This window comes from Vespa mandarinia, chromosome 6, assembly GCF_050613455.1.
Source record: "Vespa mandarinia isolate Hongniang chromosome 6, ASM5061345v1, whole genome shotgun sequence".
NCBI lineage: Eukaryota > Metazoa > Arthropoda > Insecta > Hymenoptera > Vespidae > Vespa > Vespa mandarinia.
In genome coordinates, this window is record NC_140815.1 from 1,037,501 (window position 1) to 1,058,037 (window position 20,537).

At 34.2% G+C, this 20,537-nt stretch overlaps 2 protein-coding genes across 22 annotated transcripts in view; both read right to left on the bottom strand.

Annotated features, from left to right (window-relative positions):
* The window catches only part of lark (RNA-binding protein lark), an 18,152-nt gene extending 11,738 nt beyond the window's left edge, over positions 1-6,414 (bottom strand). For 7 of the 20 annotated variants that reach the window (XM_035864829.2, XM_035864826.2, XM_035864827.2 and 4 more), the window contains exons 1-4: positions 6,266-6,414; positions 3,658-3,820; positions 3,035-3,580; positions 2,575-2,858 (exon numbers count right to left, since the gene is read on the bottom strand). In XM_035864829.2, coding sequence (XP_035720722.1) covers positions 2,575-2,858; positions 3,035-3,580; positions 3,658-3,801 — 974 coding nt within the window. In that variant the 5' untranslated portion in view covers positions 3,802-3,820; positions 6,266-6,414. Of the gene's footprint in view, positions 1-1,262; positions 1,435-1,742; positions 1,830-2,574; positions 2,859-3,034; positions 3,581-3,657; positions 3,821-4,512; positions 4,840-6,265 lie in introns of those variants that run through there. The other 13 variants (XM_035864835.2, XM_035864832.2, XM_035864834.2 and 10 more) reach the window with 8 other exon arrangements.
* A 731-nt stretch (positions 6,415-7,145) lies between these two features.
* tkv (serine/threonine receptor kinase thickveins) lies at positions 7,146-19,629 on the bottom strand. Of its 2 annotated transcripts, none has more exons than XM_035864422.2 (4): positions 19,361-19,629; positions 9,857-10,856; positions 9,450-9,765; positions 7,146-9,336 (listed from the first exon to the last, which is right to left on the bottom strand). In XM_035864422.2, the coding sequence occupies exons 1-4, from the start codon at positions 19,449-19,451 to the stop codon at positions 9,208-9,210; spliced, it is 1,536 nt and encodes a 511-aa protein (XP_035720315.1). In that variant the 5' UTR covers positions 19,452-19,629; the 3' UTR covers positions 7,146-9,207. The 2 variants fall into 2 exon arrangements, with proteins under 2 accessions (XP_035720315.1, XP_035720317.1); XM_035864424.2 differs by lacking the exon at positions 19,361-19,629 and adding an exon at positions 19,172-19,353.
* Between the last annotated feature and the right edge of the window lie 908 nt (positions 19,630-20,537).

A 20,537-nucleotide genomic window follows, 5' to 3' on the forward strand; every position in this document is an offset into this window, starting at 1 on the left:
CCAGTCATATAAGGCAGGCAGTGCGCGTTAGACTGGATTTTCTTTTAAATCCATGTGATTTGCAAGTATTCTTTGTTTTTTTTTTTGTTACGTTCGTTCTTTTCGCATATGCTTTATATGCTTATAAACAATTAGAACGTAAGAGCCATTTGCAGCTCAGGCTGGGATAATGTAGGGTTGGTTGACTGTTAGGTAGGTTGGTAAGGAAACGTGCAACAACAAACTCAATGTACTTCGAAAAATTGAGAAGTTCAATCAATTCTGTTTCTATTTGAAAGTTTTGCGAATGGAAATTACATAGCATGAAAAGCTTTGAATGTCGTGAGTAGAAGTCAGCTTCTCTAGGACACGTTATGAGCTCTTAATTTACGTACGCGTAAAAATATATATATATATGTATATATGTATATATATATATGAACGTGTATGATTTGTATACATAACAATAATGAATTTAAACACGTCAAGTACAAGTGTAAGTATGTAATGGGCCGGTTTCATGATCGTTTAAGCGAGAAGAATACGAAATGTTGGAATTATTACAATATGAACGTACGTAATATATCTTTGTGTCTAGAGCGAAAAATATTTTTCAACAAACAGAAACAGAAAGAAATGAAAATGTTACATTGTAGGAAAAAAAACTTTTTTTTTAATCTTCTGTATCTAAATAAATATATGTATGAACTTGAATCTTTTTTCCTAAACATTAACATAACAGACGTGTCTTAAATAAAACAAATTACGAACACTTAATTATGTTGTTTAAAATGTAACGAAAATCAAACAAAAAAAAAGAAAAAGAAAAAAATAAGGCAAAGTAAAAAATATATATAAAATGAAATATGAAATAGAAACGCATAGGGGAACAAAGAAATAAAAACAAGAGATTTCGGATGAGTCTATGAAACTGGCCTGAAAAAAAATATCAGAGAATACCGACATACAAACTTACTCGTCCAATTTGTCCGCAGAGCTGGTTTCTACTTACGATACGTTTCAAAGAGAATTGATCGGCGCCGTTCCTGAAAATCGCGCCAGCCCTCTTTATATAATATTATAAAGATATATATATACTTTTTTCTTGTGTTTTCTCATTTTTTTGTTCTATCTATACAGCGTACGAGGAGAGAGAGAAAGAGAGAAAGAGAGAGAGAGAGAAATAAAGAGAAAGAGAAAGAAAGAGAGAGAGAGAGAGAGAGAGAGAGAGAGAGAGAGAGAGAGAGAGAGAGAGAGAGAGAGAGAGAGAGAGAGAGAGGGAGGGAGAGAGAGGGGAGAAGAAAAAGAGAGATAGTTCGTTAAAATCGAAGATCGCATGTCCTGGTTCGCGGTAGGTAGTGCGATCAAGAAAACTAGTTCGCATTCCTTAGGAACGTTTCTTCATCCCAGGCCTCCGCGCCACTCCCGGTCGAGTGATGTACGTAATAGGGAGCGCTTGAAACACAAAGGATTTATGAGAGACATACAGGCCAATCTCGCAGTTAACGCCATGGATCAAGAGAGAGGCTATGAAATGGGACATCCCTAGAAGAGCAGTCGACATGTTCAAGGCATAATCAGTCGAGACCTCGCGATCGAATTCGTCATTTTGAGGAATAGAAGATATATACGAGAGAGAGAAAGTGAGAGAGAGAGAGAAAGAGAGAGAGAGAGAGAGAGAGAAATTGCTGCGGTAATTTTACAACGCGCCAGCGACAAGAACGAGGTGTGACTACTCGCTAACAAAATGGTCAAAGACTTACTCTTGCATGACTTGAACGTTGGCCCGGGACTGTCTCTCTAGGGTTGCCCGCATTCATGGACAAAGATGGTACGCAGCCTGAGGTGCACTGAAATTTAGAATGTACAGAAACGTCCAAGCGTCATATAATAACATTTTTTACTACGGAGACGCTGCACTCATGTGGGCATCGGGTCGACAGTCGTTCTTATATAAAAATGCTACATTTGCTACCATAACTGAAGCGAGAGAAAAGAGGTAGGTAGTATGCAATAATAGATAGAAAAGTGATCGTGCGTGAATTCCTAATATTGTTGTTGGATCGGCAAGGATTATAAGTGTTACGTGTATAATAAAATATAGAGAGAACGGGAAGATTTCTTTTTACAGCGAAATCAATATCTAAAATAGAAAAAATGAGAAAAGAGATAGGCTTACGTTATGACTTTTCGCGTTTACCCAGAAATGAGGAGAGGGAGGGGAGTGAGAGTGAGAGAGAGAGAGAGAGAGAGAGAGAGAGAGAGAGAGAGAGAGAGAGAGAGAGAGAGAGAGAGAGAGAGAGAGAGAGATAGAATTAGAAACAGAGATAGAGAAAGAGGAAGAGAGAAAGAGAAATAAACGCGAACGCGAAGCCCACCGAAAATAAAAGATAATTTCGTCAACTTTTTATGAACGGCGAGGCAAAGAAAAAGAAAAAGTGAAGGTTCAAAGTATATAAGAATGAAAAAATGTAATGGAATAATAAAATGTCGACGAATCACCGAACCCCAATTCGCATGAGCTGTTAATCCAGCCTGGAACGTTCACAATGTTAAGTCGGACGAATGGGCTGTCGGTACTCCGGCTCTACTCACCTGAACCGGCCGTTGTTGCCACTCGGAGGGGGTGATCGTCGGCTGAACATGCCATAATCGTTGCCTCGGGAAAAGCCAGTATCGCGCATGGATCCCATACCTAGAGGAGGCATAGGAGGCATTGGGTCTCGTCTTGGAGGTAGAGGTGGCATTGTCATTGGTGGAAAGTCTAGCCCGCACATGGAAGTTCCCATGTCACAGGGCCCTGTCATACCCGTAAACCGCCTCTCGTAGAGATCCCTGGTGTCGTCAAAGCCCCTCCTGTCATAGTAGCTTTCGTAGTCCTGTTTGCAGAAAGAAAATTCCAAAAAAAAAAAAAAAAAAAAAAGAAAAAAAAAAAAAAAAGAGAAGAAAAAAAAATTAAACTTCGAAGTGTACGAGGCTATACCAGGCTACATACGGCTAGCCCTAGCCTTTCGAAGCAACGGTGTCACGATCGATTAACTCAAAATGTACTTACTCCAAAGCGGCCACCACCCATTAGCCGGTCCCGAAGGAAAGGTGGTGGCGGCGGTGGAGGATACGGGTCACGTCCAAACATTCGGTCCCTGAATCCGTTCCTATCCGGTCCTCCTCCCATTCCGCCTTTTGGACATTCCTTGGACCAATGACCTCCGCGTCCGCATCGGTAGCATTGTTCTGGATCTCCCATTCCTGGCCTTTGTCGCACTCTGCTGGTGGAAATTTGAACCTTCATAGGTTGACCATCCACAATTTGCCCATTAAGCTCCTTGATGGCATCATTCACATCACCTGTGGCTTCTAGATGGACAAATCCATAATTTCTCACTATGTCGCATTCTACGACAGTGCCATATTTGGCAAACAATTCGCGCACTTGAGGTGCTTTTGTATTGTCTGTGAGATTGCCAACAAAGATTTTGGTCGTAGGAGTGTTGGGTCCTTTACGACTTTTAGCAGCTTCGCATTTTATGGGCTGACCATGAACTATATGTCCATTCAAATTTTGTATCGCATTTCTTCCTGCTTCTTCATTTTCCATATGCTAATAAACAGAATAAAGAGGAATTATGTTTATGTAGGTAAAACAAATTTAAAGTTTTTGCATGTCCGATAACTTACCACAAATCCATAATTCTTAACAACATCACACTCTACGACCTTTCCATATTTCTCAAAAAGTGGCTTGATATCAGCATTTGATGTTTTATCAGCCAAGTTACCGATGAAAATTTTGAATGTACCAACGCTGCTAAAACCCGGCATTTTCGGCTCGTTTTAGAACCTATTAGAAAAACATTTACTATATATATAAAAAATTATAAAAAACATTATCAAAACAAACAAACGTATTTAATGTATGATCATAGCTTTGACAAAAAAGAATTGGCATTAATACCTTTCATGTAATCATAAACAAATACAAAAATCATGACTAAATGAATCTTTTGATTAACTGAAAATCTCACTTATCTTAATATATCTCAATCATATATTAACTAAATTTATGTGAAGTATCATTATGAGAATAACATTTTATAAGATTAAGTTTCTGCTTTTATTTCTGTAAACAGACAAAACAATCTTACGTTCTAACCAATGCATGAGTAATACGATTTCCGTATTAGATAAATAAAAGTACATGAAAAAAACATGGTTTATTACACCACACAACGTAACAATTTACATAAAACTGTTAAAGGAAGAAATAAATAATAGTTATAAGTGAATTTAAAGATAACGATTGTGTGCATAAGCCTTCTAAATAGATTATTCAAGTTTGAGCAAGTAAGGCGGGAATTGAGCAAAGACGCTTAAGTTTGATTACAGCTCTGACGCTTTCATCCACCATTTGCTTGGCGATCTTCCACATTTACAATCACCAAAATGCCAAATATTTCGACACGCTCCACGTCGTTTGAGATTTCAAGTATATCGAGTATAAAAATTAGAACGTTACGAAAAAAACATATATACCTTCTATTTTTATCCTCACTAAGCTAACTTGCGAGAATATATTACTACGAACGAGATCGCCCGGAATGCCGTGAAAGCACGTAGTAGTTCAACGCTCACTGACCTTCGTGAAATGGCGCGCGCGGCTTTGCTCCTGCGAAAATACAGCGCTTCCTTTTTGTAAGCAACGAAAGATATCTCTTTTCTACGATACTATCCTTTATTTGTTAATATTCTTTGTTTTGGAAACACGATGTAATTGAAACAACACCAAACGACACCAGCAACCAACCGTCAGAACATCCACACGAGAGAGATGAAATCAACGTAATGGCGGCGTCTCGCTTGCCGCGTCGTGTAAGAAATGTTCGGTGCTGCGATTCTATTGGTCAAGTCGGTCCAATCATACGATACGTTCTTAAACCTATCAAGAACGCGTCTCTTCCGGCGTAGCCAACTTGACTATGTACACGGCGTTCCGTTAGCTTCTATACCGACTTTGTTTTCCCAGTCTCCTTTACATTGACTTTACACGCAATAGTTTAACCGCCGCCATTTTTAATAACCCCAATTATAAACAACGCGGTTTCTAATGAGCTAATGATAATATGTTTTAACACATTTCTTCTGACACTTAACGCCGCACAAATAATTCTTCAATTTTCCGGTTAATTTCGATTTGTTAATAGTCTGAAAATTGACTTCTCTTGGAATATATAACTTTTGATATAAAATTATTCGTTTGCGATCTAAGTTATGTCAAGGATCAAGCGTTTTTAAAATAAAGAATTTAAAGGCAAAGAACGAATAGAAATTTCGTAATATGTGTGTAGCATGTGTATACATATTTAAATAATGATATATATGCATGCACACATGCACACACACACACACACAATTACTACTACTACTATACATATGTCATAGTTGATTCTTTGTTCTACTTTAGTAAAAAAAAGTACATATATTGAACGTCGTATTACGCCGGATATTGTATTACATTCAATTTTTTTTTTTTGGATTTTGTAAACAATAACACGTCACGTTTCAAATGACCTATGAAAAGAACTAAATCTTCCGAAGAATACGTTATCATTTCTTATAACCCATTATTACTTTTTGTTAAGACGGAGTACACGAAACAAATAAAAACAACAAAGATTTTATCAGAGAGATGTACGATAGCAATACATATTATATAATAGAATACAATTGAAATATTAATTTTGCATTTAATTTGTTTGTGATAAGAAATATATATATATATTATATATATATATGTATGTATGTACATAGATACATATGTCTGTTATAAGTTGAAATGCAACATGATCGAATTTTTGGATCGTCTTACAAGACGACAAAGCGGAAAATTACCGTCGCAAGAGTAAACTGCATTCAGCAATGAGGATTGGAATAAGTGAGAAGAGGCAAAGGAATAACTATATAGACGAGTACACAGACGTGATGCGTCATTTACACTTGTACAGATTTTACAATCGAAATAATCGTTCGTAAAACGAGACTCACGTTGAAATTATTGTTTGAAATTTATTTCGTACGAAATAAAACACCGTATCATTTTCGTTTTCAACGAAATAAGAAATAATAAGATAGAAAAAGCGGTAATGCTAGAATAAGACGAAATGGCGTGATCCGACAACGACATGATTCTTTTCCGATACAAGTCATACGAGTATTCTTCTCTATGTATTTTTTCGACAAATTGATAAAATACCTATAGATATAAATTTTTAATGTGTTGGGTACTCACCAAGTCAGTAAATTCTGTAAAACAACGCGATACAATACGACGCGAACCTACACGCTTCCGAAATAAAAAATGGCCGCACCGAAACAGACCGGGAAGAGGAAGGCGGTGCGATGAAGCAATTCCACTGATATGGCTCAGAGTTGCAAACTTGTGCATACGATCTCACTATACAAATGATATCATTACCAAATTTCATTACTACGCATGATTTTATTTTAATAATAAAGTGAGAAAGCATTTTATTTATCTCATAATCTTAAATTCTTCAAATATATTATAAAAGATCGTGAATTCCTTTTTTTTCTTTTATGTCGATGTAGGGATTTCAAAAAATTTGATTTGGCAATAGTGATCGACACTCCCTTTATCGGACCATAATTCCTTGCGTTCGATATGTAGTTTTTGCATCTACACTAGAGACATCGACAATACCGGCAGAACTTACATTTCATATTTTAAGCTATAAATTACAAAAGATCGTGTAACGTTTTTATAATAACGTTAATGAATATATTAAAGATCAATGTTAGATTAAACAAATTGAAGATTTAAATCGATAAATATTTTTTATGTAGAAAATATCAGGATATCAGAGACGAAATCTCATCTGATCTTTTAAATTAAACGCTATTAATAATCTTAAAAACATAGTATGTATATACATACATATGTAATATATATAATATGGATGTTTCAATTCAGAATTTGCGCGCGCGCAGTCTTATTAACCAAAAAGAAATCAAGGACGTTATCCGTAAAATCGTTGCTATCGTTGCTTAGACCATTATATTTCGAATATTCCGATAAATTAATGTATTCTATTACAAAAAATGTTATAAGGAATGAATAGTATGCACTTGCAATAAATAAAATGAGCATATCTGGAAAAAGATGATATTGTTTAATACTTGTTAAAAATATAAATTTCATTACTTTCAATCAACTAGCTAATAACTACAATTTTTAATATAATTACAATGATCTTCCTACAGAAGATATAAGGTAATATGCAACAGTTATTCCCATATTATAGCACATGGGAATCATATTTAATAACATAACAATGTTGAGTCAACGACCAAAAGTCTGGCTTTATAGTTTATAAAATTATAGTAACAACTTTTTCATGGTAAAATCTTTACAATTGAGTGCAATAGATATTATAAAGATATGCAAAAACCATATCACTTTGACAAATAATATCTTTTACATAACATAATGATTATTGCACTATAAAGATAATTTGCAATTTAATACCTGATTTTAAATTGTTCTATGCTGCTCGTTACCTCATAGTGGAAAATAATAATATTTAGTAGCAAAAGATTGATCGCTATATAATTTAAGCGCAAGATGCATTAGTTTACCTTCATAAGTATGACTTTTTATAGTTTAGTTTGGTATAACAACCATAGACTTAAAATCATTCTTTGACATTACAGCAACATTTTAATTGCTATTAGTTTAATTAATATGCTTGTTTGTACAAATTAGAAACCTAAATTATATACTGTACAGGTAATACAGATTAGTTTATGGCATTTGAAACTTATAGAACAAAATGACAAGAAGCAATTTCGATGATACGATATATTAACTTTTAACTGGTATATTATTTAATTCTTTAAGTTTATCGTTGATTTATCGTTCTTTTAAGTCAAAGTATAATTACCTATGGTAATACACAAGCCATAATAATTATCTAAAAAATCTTTGTAAATTTGTAAAATTATATGTTTTCAAAGTACTTTCTCACTGCTTGCATTTTATAATATATAGAATTTTCTATTAAATTAGTTAAAAGTTGATAAAAAAATATGTGTTGTTACATTTAAAAGAATAATAAATTATACTATCCTGCAGTGGTCGATGTTTGTTAATTACAATATAATAAAAAACCAATGCAAGTAGACGAAAAATCACATGATTTGTATCAAATAACAAAAAAGCCATAACATTATTATACAATCAGAGACATAAGAAAAACAATAAACCTTTGTCTTGTACTTCCATTTTTCTCAATGGAATAATATTTAATATCGATTTTCATTTTTTATATTTTGTAAGAATTTGTATTAATTTTCATAATTAATAACCATAACTAATCTCCATAAAAGCAATTGCCTCTAAAGATATTCAGAAACAGAACTAGCATACATTGATATATTAAAAATCGAGACAATTATAGACATACTTTTTTGAAATACTATTATTCATATAGGTATTTTTTGAAAGTACTGAAATATTTCATAATCTCTTAGGTTTATGTAATCTCTTATAGTAATTAAGATAGATGTAAAAGAACAGGCATTTGCATATACGCGGTTTGTTTTAGTACATCCTAATTATGTATCTTTAAATGAGTTTCATATTACCTATATGTATTTTTACTATATGCTGGATCTATTTCCAAATATATAAACAGCTTTCTTCATGTTTAAAATGAACATCTTTGTGGAAATAATTATAGTTTTGTATCTAAGTAGTAGCCTTCGTTGATTAGATACTCAATCAACTTTAATACAGTGAAACGCGCCAAAACTTTGGCAAAAGCATGGCTTTGGCGCGATTCACGGGAAAAAAAATTATATATATATAATTTATATATATAATTTATATTATATTATATATATATATATATATATATATATATATATATATATATATATATATCACGGTCACATTCGTAATTACTTTCAAATATTCACAATTTTCGTTCATCATACATACACGCACACATACATACAAACGGAGATGCAGATGCAGACGCAATGCACGCACATTCTTGTCCATCTTTATGTATTTGTAAATTTTAGTACTCAGTCTTCAGGCTGCAGTCTGTCAATAGTTCTATGTACACAAAGGGCATATTTACAAGGGGTTAAACATATTTTTTTTATCTAGGAGATGAGAATAACAGTTTTGAGTAACGTTGCCAAGCACTACACAATCTTAATGGCATTGTCAATATGTAATTTTGACATTGTCTTTTTAACACGAAGTGCTGTTAAACGCACAGCAGGATTTGCATGCCAACACTCTGCCATTAGTTTACTCAACGCAAACAGTATCTGAAAAAAGAAAAGTAAAAGAACATATTAATGCTTATTTTTAATTAAAAATATGTATAATATATTATAAACATATAGGTGGGTGTAAAAATACGTAAAATTAATTGGCTTACTGGATCATTATCCCATCTCGTAGGAATAACAGGACGCAAACGTTTTATGCATACAGCTAATCGCATGTCTTCAAAATCTGGATCATTTGGGACAACGTCGTGATAAGGCAACGCGTATGGTTCCACAATAGAATTCTTACTACCTGTTACACAACGTCTACATGCTTCCCATAAAACTAATCCTACAGAGTACATGTCTGCCATTTTGAAAGCATCAAACGACGATGTGTTCAAACTTTCATCCAACACTTCTGGAGCCATGTACCTTCTGGTTCCTACTCGCGTATTAGGTGCAATATCGATTTCTCCGCTTTCACTACATCAAAACAATAATCAATATATTCTTAGAAATTCAATAGTGTAATATATCAAAGTCAATATATGTGTTATTAGAAAAACTGATATACCTTATAAAACGTACAGCTAAACCAAAGTCAGCAATTGCACATTCACCATTTCTTTTGACTAAGATATTTCTGCTTTTGATATCTCTGTGAGCTATCGCTGGTTTTCCACGAGTTCCAAAAATTTCTGTATGTAGATGAGCGATACCCGATGCAATGGAAAGACAGATAGCCAATAAGCCTGCATGGTCTAGCACGGTGGTTTGTAAATAATCATGTAAAGAACCTCTTTCATGATAGTCTGTAATTAATAACATTTGAGTCCAAGATCCTGTTCCTTTAATATCGGCGGCAATGAAGCCTAAGATATTATCATGCCTCATTAGAACAGTTTGATAGATTTCAGTTTCACGAAACCAAGATGCTTCTTCCAGAGTGAAGAAAACCTTCACTGCCACTTTTTCTCCTCTCCATCGTGCAAGCCATACTTCACCATATCTACCTTTTCCCACGCACTGTGATAAAGCCAACTGTTTAGCTATAGTTCTTTGTACTAAAAGAGGTAGTCCAGAACCTGATCCACTACTCTGATCTATAAAATCTCTAAGCGTTCCTTGAGAAGGTACTAAGCATGGGCCCCTTTCTTTTCTTCTATACCTATGATATATGATCACCATTGCTATCAAAATAACAGTTAAACACACAGATAATGAAGCAGCTAGTATGATGAGTGGTGCTCCAGAAGCAATAGCTATAGGATCTGGTGCTGCGGTGGGACGAGGCTTGTACTCTGGAAATAACTCCTTGTTACACAGAGCTGTCTTGTTGCAACAAATTATGTTTTTTCCTTGTAGATGTGGAACGAGGTAGCCTTTGCATTGCAGGAAACCCTGTTCGTCCGGTGGCAAACATCCAAAGGACCATTCTGGAACATATTCTCCGAGTTCCGCATCCCATACTTCTTCTACGGCGCTAAAACAATGTCCACCGGGTCTTCCTTCGCAAGTACCGTTTTGTCGGTCATCTGGACAGTGTCCTTCACAGTAGCAAGTAATTCCCAGCACTGAAAGAAAAAAGAAAGAAAAAACGGAAACCATTTATTCGATCTGATATCAATAAAGATACAAGAAAATCGAGTATCAATGAATTATTTTAACTTTGAAAGTATGCAAATATTGTATTATTACATAGGTTTTCTAAGCTAGAAACAAACGTTGGATCGTTCAACGCTTGTTTCCTAATAACAAGACAGAAAGAAAATGTTTAATATAACTTTGAGGTTATATATTGATAAATAAATTCTATATATGTAACTTAAATATAGTAGATGGTTAAAAAAAGGAAAGGAAGAAAAAAGAGAGAGAAAGAAAGAGAGAGAGAGAGAGAGAGAGCTGTTAAAGAGTATACTACTAATCATATAGACATAGTTTTAAGATTCAAAGATTCTATAAAGTACCGACGAATGGTATATAGAATCAAGCATCTAATATCGAATGAATTCGAAAAAGATTTGCCAAGCATCGATGTGTTATGTAGGTGGATGAGCATCACTACCCACGACTCTCAACGAATGAATAGTCATCAGAAGGAACAAAAAACTTGTTCATTTTCGGTTCGTTGATAAAATATAATCGTATTTAACGAGGAATAAAAATATAAAATAATTTCATTCCCATCTTCACTGGACATCTTAATTTTAAAAATCATAATGGGATACGTATGTGTGGGTACATGTAATTTTAGAAGTTCAGTCAACGAACTTGCAGAACTGATCGATTTTAATCGAATTTCATTGATTGGCAGGCCAAAGAGAAACTCTTTTACGATTTCGAGGAATATACTTTAAAAAGGAGAAAGTCCATATTCGAATAAATGTTCCAATACTAAATTGCGTATATATGTCTTGACAAAATGTGGAAGATGTTTTATCAATGAAAATAATAATAATAATAATAATAATAATAATAATAATAATAATAATAATAATAATAATAACAATAATAATAACAATAATAATAACAATAACAATAATAATAATAATAATAATAATAATAATAATAATAATAATAATAATAATAATAATAAATGTCTATATTTTTGTTTTATCAAACTGAAGTATATTCGCTTTACCCTCCTCCTTTTACAATTACGTACAAAATGTCGTAGGTACGAAAGAAGAGAAAAAACATATTTTTATATAGAACGTTAATTCTACATCAAAATGAGCCATTGTTGATAAACGTGGAAAAAAGGAAATGAATCATTGTAGTATCATCGATACCAAAAAGATTAGCTCGAAGGCAGGAACTTGATACATACTGATTACAAAGTAAAGCGCGAAGGTGATCGGGATTAAAGATACAAAGGATAAGTTTCATTCTATTTATCTTGTAAGCTAACCTACAGAAGTGGAATTTTATGTACGTTAATCACAAAAGAAGTTCCTCGTACGAGAGACCGTTTATATCGGTTTCATAGACGAAACAAAATATTATTAAATCGTAAAATATTTTTTTTTCTTTAGAAACATTTTATTAAAAAAGAAGAACGATGTAACCTCTTTACATTTCAACTGATACGCAAATTTGATCGATAAAACTAAAGCGTGGCATCGGATTGTGTACGGAGTTTAAGGTTATCTCGGGCTTGCAAAAATCAACGAGAAATGCGTCGCAATGAATCAAGAGCGGGAAGTTTATAAACAAATTTAATCATCTGACAATAAAATCGAATCATTAAAGATACGAAACATGGAAAAATAATAAGAGTATTTCTCTCTCTCTCTCTCTCTCTCTCTCTCTCTCTCTCTTTCTCTCTACTCCCCCTCTCTTTACGAGTGTCGTTTACGTATCTTCATAATCAAAATAAACAAATTCTTTCCTCATACGGAACTAGACGTCAATACGATGTTTTCTATCTTTCGTTTGAAAGCGACAAAATATTTTTTTTTTCGATTCTGTATATTTTGGATATATTTTATATATTTTATATATATATTTATATATATATTTTATATATTTTATATATATATTTATATATATATTTTATATATTTTATATATATATTTATATATATATTTTATATATTTTATATAAAATATATATATATATAAAATATATATATATTTTATATAAAAGAATGAAAACAAGTAAAAGTTGAGAATGTAATGGTTTGTTGCAATGGCTTAAAACAGAGAAAAGAAAGATAAGAAGAGAAAACGATGGAATAAAGGAATCGCGATAAACGTGAGACGCGATTTTATCTTCGGAATTAGGGAATTGCTGTGTTAAATGGTTCAGAGTGTCGACAAAAAAGAAGAAGCAGGAGGAGGAAAAGAAGGAGGAGGAGAAAGAAGAGGAAGAAGAGGAAGAAGAAGAGGAAGAAGAAGAGGAAGAAGAAAAGGAAGAAGGAGGAGGAAGAGGAGAAAAAGACCGACGATGTGTAGACGGAGAAGGAAGAAAAGCTAAAAGAAAGGTGGTTGCTTGGTTGGCTGATAGTCGCGAGGCATTGCTATATAGTCGCGAGACGACAGTGGAGCTCGCTTATCTTACGTCGCGGAATTACTCCCTCGCGCGTCTATTTTCCGGTGACCGCTCTATTTATAATCTCCCCAAATATCTGGATGACGGATCGATCCTCCATGCGTTCTGCGTCCGTTCAATCGTGTAACGCACGATGCTAGTTTCTCTCTTTCTCTTTCTCTCTTTCACTCCTCCACCACCACTATTGCTACCAACCAACCACCCTTTACTTCAAATTCCCCCACCCGTAACCTAACTATTCACTATATAAGAAAACGTATCCATAATCTCTTGGCGTATGAAACATACTATGCGACACATTATTACTTTATTTCATTGACATTTCTATACCTTTTCTACCGACATTATACGTAATACCTTCTTTTACGTCATTCTATAATGCGCCTCCACTCCCATCCCCTTATCCAATTTTCTGTTTTTTCATGTACAGACAATTTCTTGGTCAATGTGCTGTCGTATAACATAATGCCTTCGAGTAGGGTGAAATCGGTATTTTTTTTACAAGTCAGCCAAATTTCTCTTCTATATTTCAGTTTAAGTGGAATTTTTATCTTCTTTTTCTTTGGCTTCCTATGTCCAGTTGTATTATCACATATCGAATGTATATACATATATATACAGTGGGGAATATAGAAATACACTACTTAAGTTCCTCAATGTGTGTATGTGTGTGTGTTTATATATATATATATATATATTTATATAAAAGTATACATATAATTCGATCATCTCAAGAGTCGAAAATACATGTATATCTACTTCCGTTTTTTATATCGAATCTCCGGCATTCCCCTGGTTTTTATAATGCGGCATTTAATCATAGTTATGTATTCCTTCCGGCAAGGTCGTTCAAACTTCAAACGTTTTCTTCATATGCGCTATTAATTATCATCGAATTTGTATTATAATAAAATTTTTTTTCTATTCTATTCTGATGAGAAACTGTGTTACAATTTATGTGTGTTGCAATTAACGATCAGGATATAGATTTAAATAGCTCAACTATTAAGAAGTTAAGATAAATTTAAACGATTCTTATTCGTTACGAATAATACTTATCGTACGAGGCCCGTATTATTAAAAGAAAAATTGTTCAAATAAAAAAGCGATCTTTATATCTTCTTCAATAACTTATGATCGCAATTGATATGTATGTCGATAGTTCGAACATTAGATTATTTACGATCGACAATAAACTTATCTGCAAAATGTAAATTCAGATAAGTCTATTGATCGATGGCAAACGAGTTGAAGGTGAGCGCATCTCTTTCAAACGTTTGTTCAAGTATCGCAATGAGACAGAATGAACGAATGTTTGTGTATGTGTGTAAAAGAGATAGAGAAAATGAAATCGTCTCTTATCCTTGTCTATCTCGAAATGAAAATAGAAGGGAGAGGTGAGATGAGGCATGAGTACTTTTCCATTAATATCCAGTCAATGAGTTTAATCGTCGACTGCAATTTTAGAGCGATCGCTCGATACACTTCGTAAATAACCTTTCCTTCATCTTCATTTTTCTTTTCGCGGAAAATTCTTCGCGCGATCGGGACGTTTCTAATTTTTATTTTAGAAATAGAAAAAACGTCTGTTTTGTAAAACTGTAAGCATGTTAAAAGAAAATTGTAAGAACTACATATCGGTATATGTTAACATAGAAACATATACGTATTTTCATACGCCCATTTGAGGGTTTTCCATTATAACATTTCAATTCACGTTAGTAATCACGGTAAGCTAGCAATAGCAAATAGCAATATCGGTGAATAATAATTCTCGTTACGCCCGCAAGATCGTGATTTCGATCGTGAGTTTGAGTCAAGTGATTCTTTGTAAAAGCTTAAGTTTTTTTCCTCAAACACGTATTGTAATGCACTTATATATATAAGTATGTATATATTTATATATATATATATTTATTACACACACACACACACACACACACACACACACACACACACACACACACACACACACACACACACACACACACGTATATATATATATATATCGTACGTCGTTATATTTATCGTTTACTTCATTTATAACGCGAGAAAGACAAAGAGAGAGAAAGAGAAAGAGAGAGAGAGAGAGATATTTCGTAACTATTCAAATAAAGTTTTTTGAACGAATGAGTTCCTTTTTTCTCTTTTTCTCTCTTTTTCCTTAAACGTTAGAACTATTGATCAGTTATCACGATATTTACGATTACTTGAACGAACTTACGACAGGCCGCTTGTTTTCTCTGATTTAATATATATTTAAATTTTGTACATTAATAAATAAGCAAGAACTTTTGATAAACGTTTTAGTTAATTAGGATTAGCAATCGTGATTTCAATAATCATAAATTTAAAAAAAAAAAAAAAAAAAAAAAAAAAAAAAAAAAAAAAAACAGAAAAAAGAAATGAAAGAATTTGAACAAATTTATTTTCGATAGTTTAAGTATTAGGTTTGTAAAAACAAAAGAAAAGAAAAAATGAAAGGGAAAAATAAAAGAAAAAAATTTTCGACTTTTATTTCAAGGAAAAAACACGTATTTCACAATTGATAATTTAAAAGACGACTCTTGGTCTCGGAAAAAGCCTAACACTTGTTCTTATCTTTCCGAGTAAAAATAAAAGCAGAACTTGTGGGCACGTGCGATCGTGCACCTTACTTATAATATAATATCGGACAAGTGATTAATGAAGGGCTCGTGACGAGACGTTTGTTTTTCCTACGTTGGTGTTGGTAAATTTTGTCTAGTTTCTGATATTTTTCATTTCGCTTAAAAGGAATTAAGAAAAATGATAGTATTTGTTAATTTATCATTAATATATGCTATATGATATAAATATCTTTCTCGATATAATTCACCCATGAAAATCTGGTTTTACACGGCGCCCTGTTATCGTTATCTGCAAATATTTGCTCACCATTAGGACAAGGATCACGTTTCCATGGATTTCATTCCAATCCATCGACTATTTTACGTCGAAATCAACGTCAATGCGCCGCGATAACTAACGCGTATACTAACTACATGTACGTTTTTTAATACATAACGAAGAAAAAATCTCATGCATGTGGACTATATAAATATAAATATAAATATAAATATAAATATAAATATAAATATAAATATAAATATAAATATATATATATTTATATATGTATGTATATATATATATATGTATGTATATATAACCGTATTGTGTATATATATATATTTGCATCTGTATTGTTTGTGTGTTAATATATATATAGACACACAACAATACAATATATATATATATATATATATATATATATATATATATATATCTGGTAGCAAGGAAAATTGATTCCGAAACGTAAAAACGCATGACGTAAGATGTACTTCAGTGCTGGTTGCACTGAATTACGATTGGTCAATACTTATATATTTACATTAGTACGATCGAATCAGAATCCGCCATATCTTTACTTCATGATTCTTTGAGTTTCAATTTTTGTTTTCATTATTATTAATATTTCTATTATATCTATTATATAAATATATGTTATTATTATTATTATTTCTATATCATCTATTATATATATATTTATTATTATTATTATAACTATTCAAATATTAATGTTATTTAAAAAGAAAAAAGAAAAAAAATAATACAAAAAAGAGTTTCTTTATCCGTCTATTTAATTTAAATAAGTAACCAACCAATCATGAGTCTCAAACAGACATTCTCGGCATTGATGTCATAAATTGATCTTTATTATATATCGATGATTTCTTCAATATTCTTTCAAAAGATAAATCAAAAAAAGACGACGATAACACGATTAATAAAACAATGAATAGAATAAGAATGATGATAAGGAAGAATGAATAGTAAATTATCCGGCTACATATCCCGTTGTTTACTGTTTAATAGGATATCGGAAAAGGATACGCAATCTTTTCGCGCGTCCTTAGGATCGCTAGAAGATCGATATTTTTTCTTTACTGAGAATTATACACATTTATCTAAAATATGCAATGAACGAGCGTGATTTTTCGCAGAAAAACAAAGATTGTTCAGCCTTCCGTATTCTTTTATAATAAGTTTCCGTGACTTCGTCGAAGAATTCAGTGTAAATATATGTACATATATGTAAATAAACACACGTGCACACGCACACACACACACATCAGATGTTCGCGGCTCTGTTACCATCGTTATACAACAAGATTACGAATATTTCGAAGAAAACTTGACAAGAATATAAATTTTGACAATTCTCAATTTCAATATCAGAAATTTAAAAAAAAAAGAAGAAGAAAAGAGAAAACACCTGGATTTTATCATCGAAGTTACTCAACGACATGGCCAAAAAAAGAAAAAAGAAAAAGAAAGAAAGAAAAGTTTTTAATTCAATGATATTTATTAAGAAAAGAGAACAAACGAATAAAGAGAAAAAAATACAAGTCAATTAGTTTATGACCTGACAAAAAGACTTTTAATTAAACGAGCTCACAATGGACCGGAAGAAAATAACGAACGGACAGTACGACGCTTTTGGAACGTCATTGAGGTTACTGCAGGAATCGTTGAAACAGGATGTTGCGATGTCGCGAGACGCGCTATAATGAGAGAGAGATAGATAGATAGATAGATAGATAGATAGAGAAAGAGAGAGAGAGAGAGAAAAAGAGAGAGAGAGAAGAGAAAGGAAGAATGATATACTGCTGTCAAAGCGTGTCTTTACAATGTCTCACTGTTATATAGTTCGTCCAACAAATCGATCTTATCCAACTGAAATTAAATTCTAAGGATTGAAAATCCTATTTGATTTTGCAAACAGACGACGAGACATCGTTTCCATAAACGTTATAATATTGGGAATATTCATGCGAGGAAAGAATACTCGGTGAGAAGAAAAAAGAAAAGGAATGAAAAGAAAAAGGAGAGTTTGGGGATAAGAGGATGGATGAAAATAAAGAGAACTTAGCTACTGAAAAGGAATACTACGATAGGTTTTCGTGGTGGCGTCGGGAATCTCTGGAACTGCTGGTATTTCAGTCCCTAACCTCTGCATCCAATCTTTCTCTTTCTCTCTCTCTCTCTACTCTCTCTCTCTCTCTCTCTCTCTCTCTCTCTCTCTCTCTCTCTCTCTCTCTCTCTCTCTCAAGGGTTAAAAACGTGCGTACGTTCGCGGAGAGAAAGCAAGAGAAGCGTATTATCTTGGTGGATAAGACGAAGCTCGAGATCGGCACGCACACGTAGAAGAGACGTCACACTATTTTCAGCGTGTATCGGAAAGGCTAAGAGGCAGAGAGAGAGAGAGAGAGAGAGAGAGAGAGAGAGAGAGAGAGAGAGAGAGAGAGAGAGAGACAGAGAGAGAGAGAGAGGGAGAGAGAAACAGAGAGAGAGAGAGAGAGAAACAGAGAGACAGAGAGAGAGAGAGAGAGACGAGAAAACGAGCGCTGCGAAGGGAGATCTCTTGCAATGGAAATGAGAGACGATGAGAAAGGAGAGAGAGAGAAAGAGAGAGAGGGAAAGAGAGAGGGACGTCATAGTCGTCTTGGTCCGTCCTCGAGACGTCTTCGAAATCGGAGCAAAAAGCTAGGTGGAAGAAGGAAGGATCGAGGGCGCGCCGGACGACGATCTCTCTTAAAGCTGGAGGAGAAGAAGAGGATGAGGAGGAGGAGAAAGAGTGAGAAGAGGGATCGTTTCTCTCCGCAGTATATGACGACGACGACGACTACAAAGAAGACGACATACGATAAAGGGAAGAAACGAGGGATGCGATGTTTCCTTTGGAAGAGAAAGAGAGAGAGAGGAAGGATATTGTTTGTATATGTGTGTGTAAAAGAGAGATAGAGAGTGTCCGCACATATGTGTGGCAGAAGGCGAACGGACACCAATCGTTCTCGCGCACAGTCCCTCTGCATATCCTCCGATCGATTCCTCTCCTTCTCGACTAACGTTTACCACGAAAACTCTTGCACTGTTTTTACGATTTAAATGATCGATTTGTAAGGAATACGTCAGTTTAATCGCGTTTACGTTATTCTTTACTCACCACCGAGAAATCTCGCGACAAACACTCCCAGGCCGAGCCACAGGCCGTATTTACATCCGCGCCGACCCGGGGTAGCGGAGAGCTCAGCCATTTTCTACACTCGAGAGCACATACTTCACTGTGACGTAGGGCGCTCAGCGTCGACTCGTAAGGCGCAGGCCACAGACGCTTCGGTTAAACTCGGCTCGGTCCGTTTTCACTCGTCGGGACCGCACCGAACGGCAATGGTATTTAGTGGGGGTATATCTTCGTGCGACTTCGTTATTCTTCGTAAAGATTGAGTGAGAAAGAGAGAGAGAAAGAGATACAGTAACACACGGTTTCGCGCTAAGACGTTCGTGGATTCGCGGTCGGGCTTCGATTCGAGTCGGGTCGAATGCTTGCCAATTCTTTGAAGAGGGATGCATACATACGTATGTACTCGACTTTTCGCCTTCTATGAATTTACTCCACACATATATACATATATATGTGTATATATATATATAATCGATGATGTATAAAACGAAGAAAAAAGAAAAAAACAGCAAAAAGAAGAAAAAATGTATTGGTTTTTCAGCGAGAATTACATCTTGTGTATATGTGTGTGTGTCTATATATATACGAACGTATAAAAAAAAAAAGCATATCAGCTTTTTCTAATCCGATGCAGTTCCCGCTGAAAAATCAGTAAACTTCTTTTTGCTTTTTTTCTCTTTTCCCTTTTGTTTTATTCATCATCGTTTATTCTTCTTGATTATCCTTCGTTAGACATTGTCGAGTAGATTTTAGAAGAGAAATTGTATAGACAGAAGAATATATTACGATGTTGAAGCTTGGTACGGACCTGGCATCAGGTTGAAAAAGTGGGGGAAGAGCGCGCGACGGCGCCCTGCGGGCGCCACCGTGCCGCGACGAGCAGAGCCCCGAAGAGATCTTTCTTTCTCTTTCTCCTTTTCCCGCGTAACAAGCCACGACAGTATATACCAGCCGACGGCTCCAGAGCTTTAAGAGAGTATGAGCCAAGAGGAGCAGTGAGGGGAGCTGTTGCTCCTTGGAAAGGCGCGAATGTCTATGCGTCTCGCGTCACCGTCAACGGAGAACTAGAACTCAGCTAGAATCTGAAATCTTTTTCTTGAGTCAAAGGAACGATAATGATGTGACTATATTCTTTTTTCTTTATTTTTCTTTTTTATCA

Coding starts and splice junctions, on each gene's coding strand:
- tkv (XM_035864422.2), bottom strand. CDS start 19,451: ATGGCTGAGCTCTCCGCTACCCCGGGTCGGCGCGGATGTAAATACGGC. Junction 10,857..19,360: donor TGTCGCGAGATTTCTCGGTG/GTGAGTAAAGAA, acceptor TTTTTCTTTCAG/TGCTGGGAATTACTTGCTAC. Junction 9,766..9,856: donor TTAGCTGTACGTTTTATAAG/GTATATCAGTTT, acceptor GTTTTGATGTAG/TGAAAGCGGAGAAATCGATA.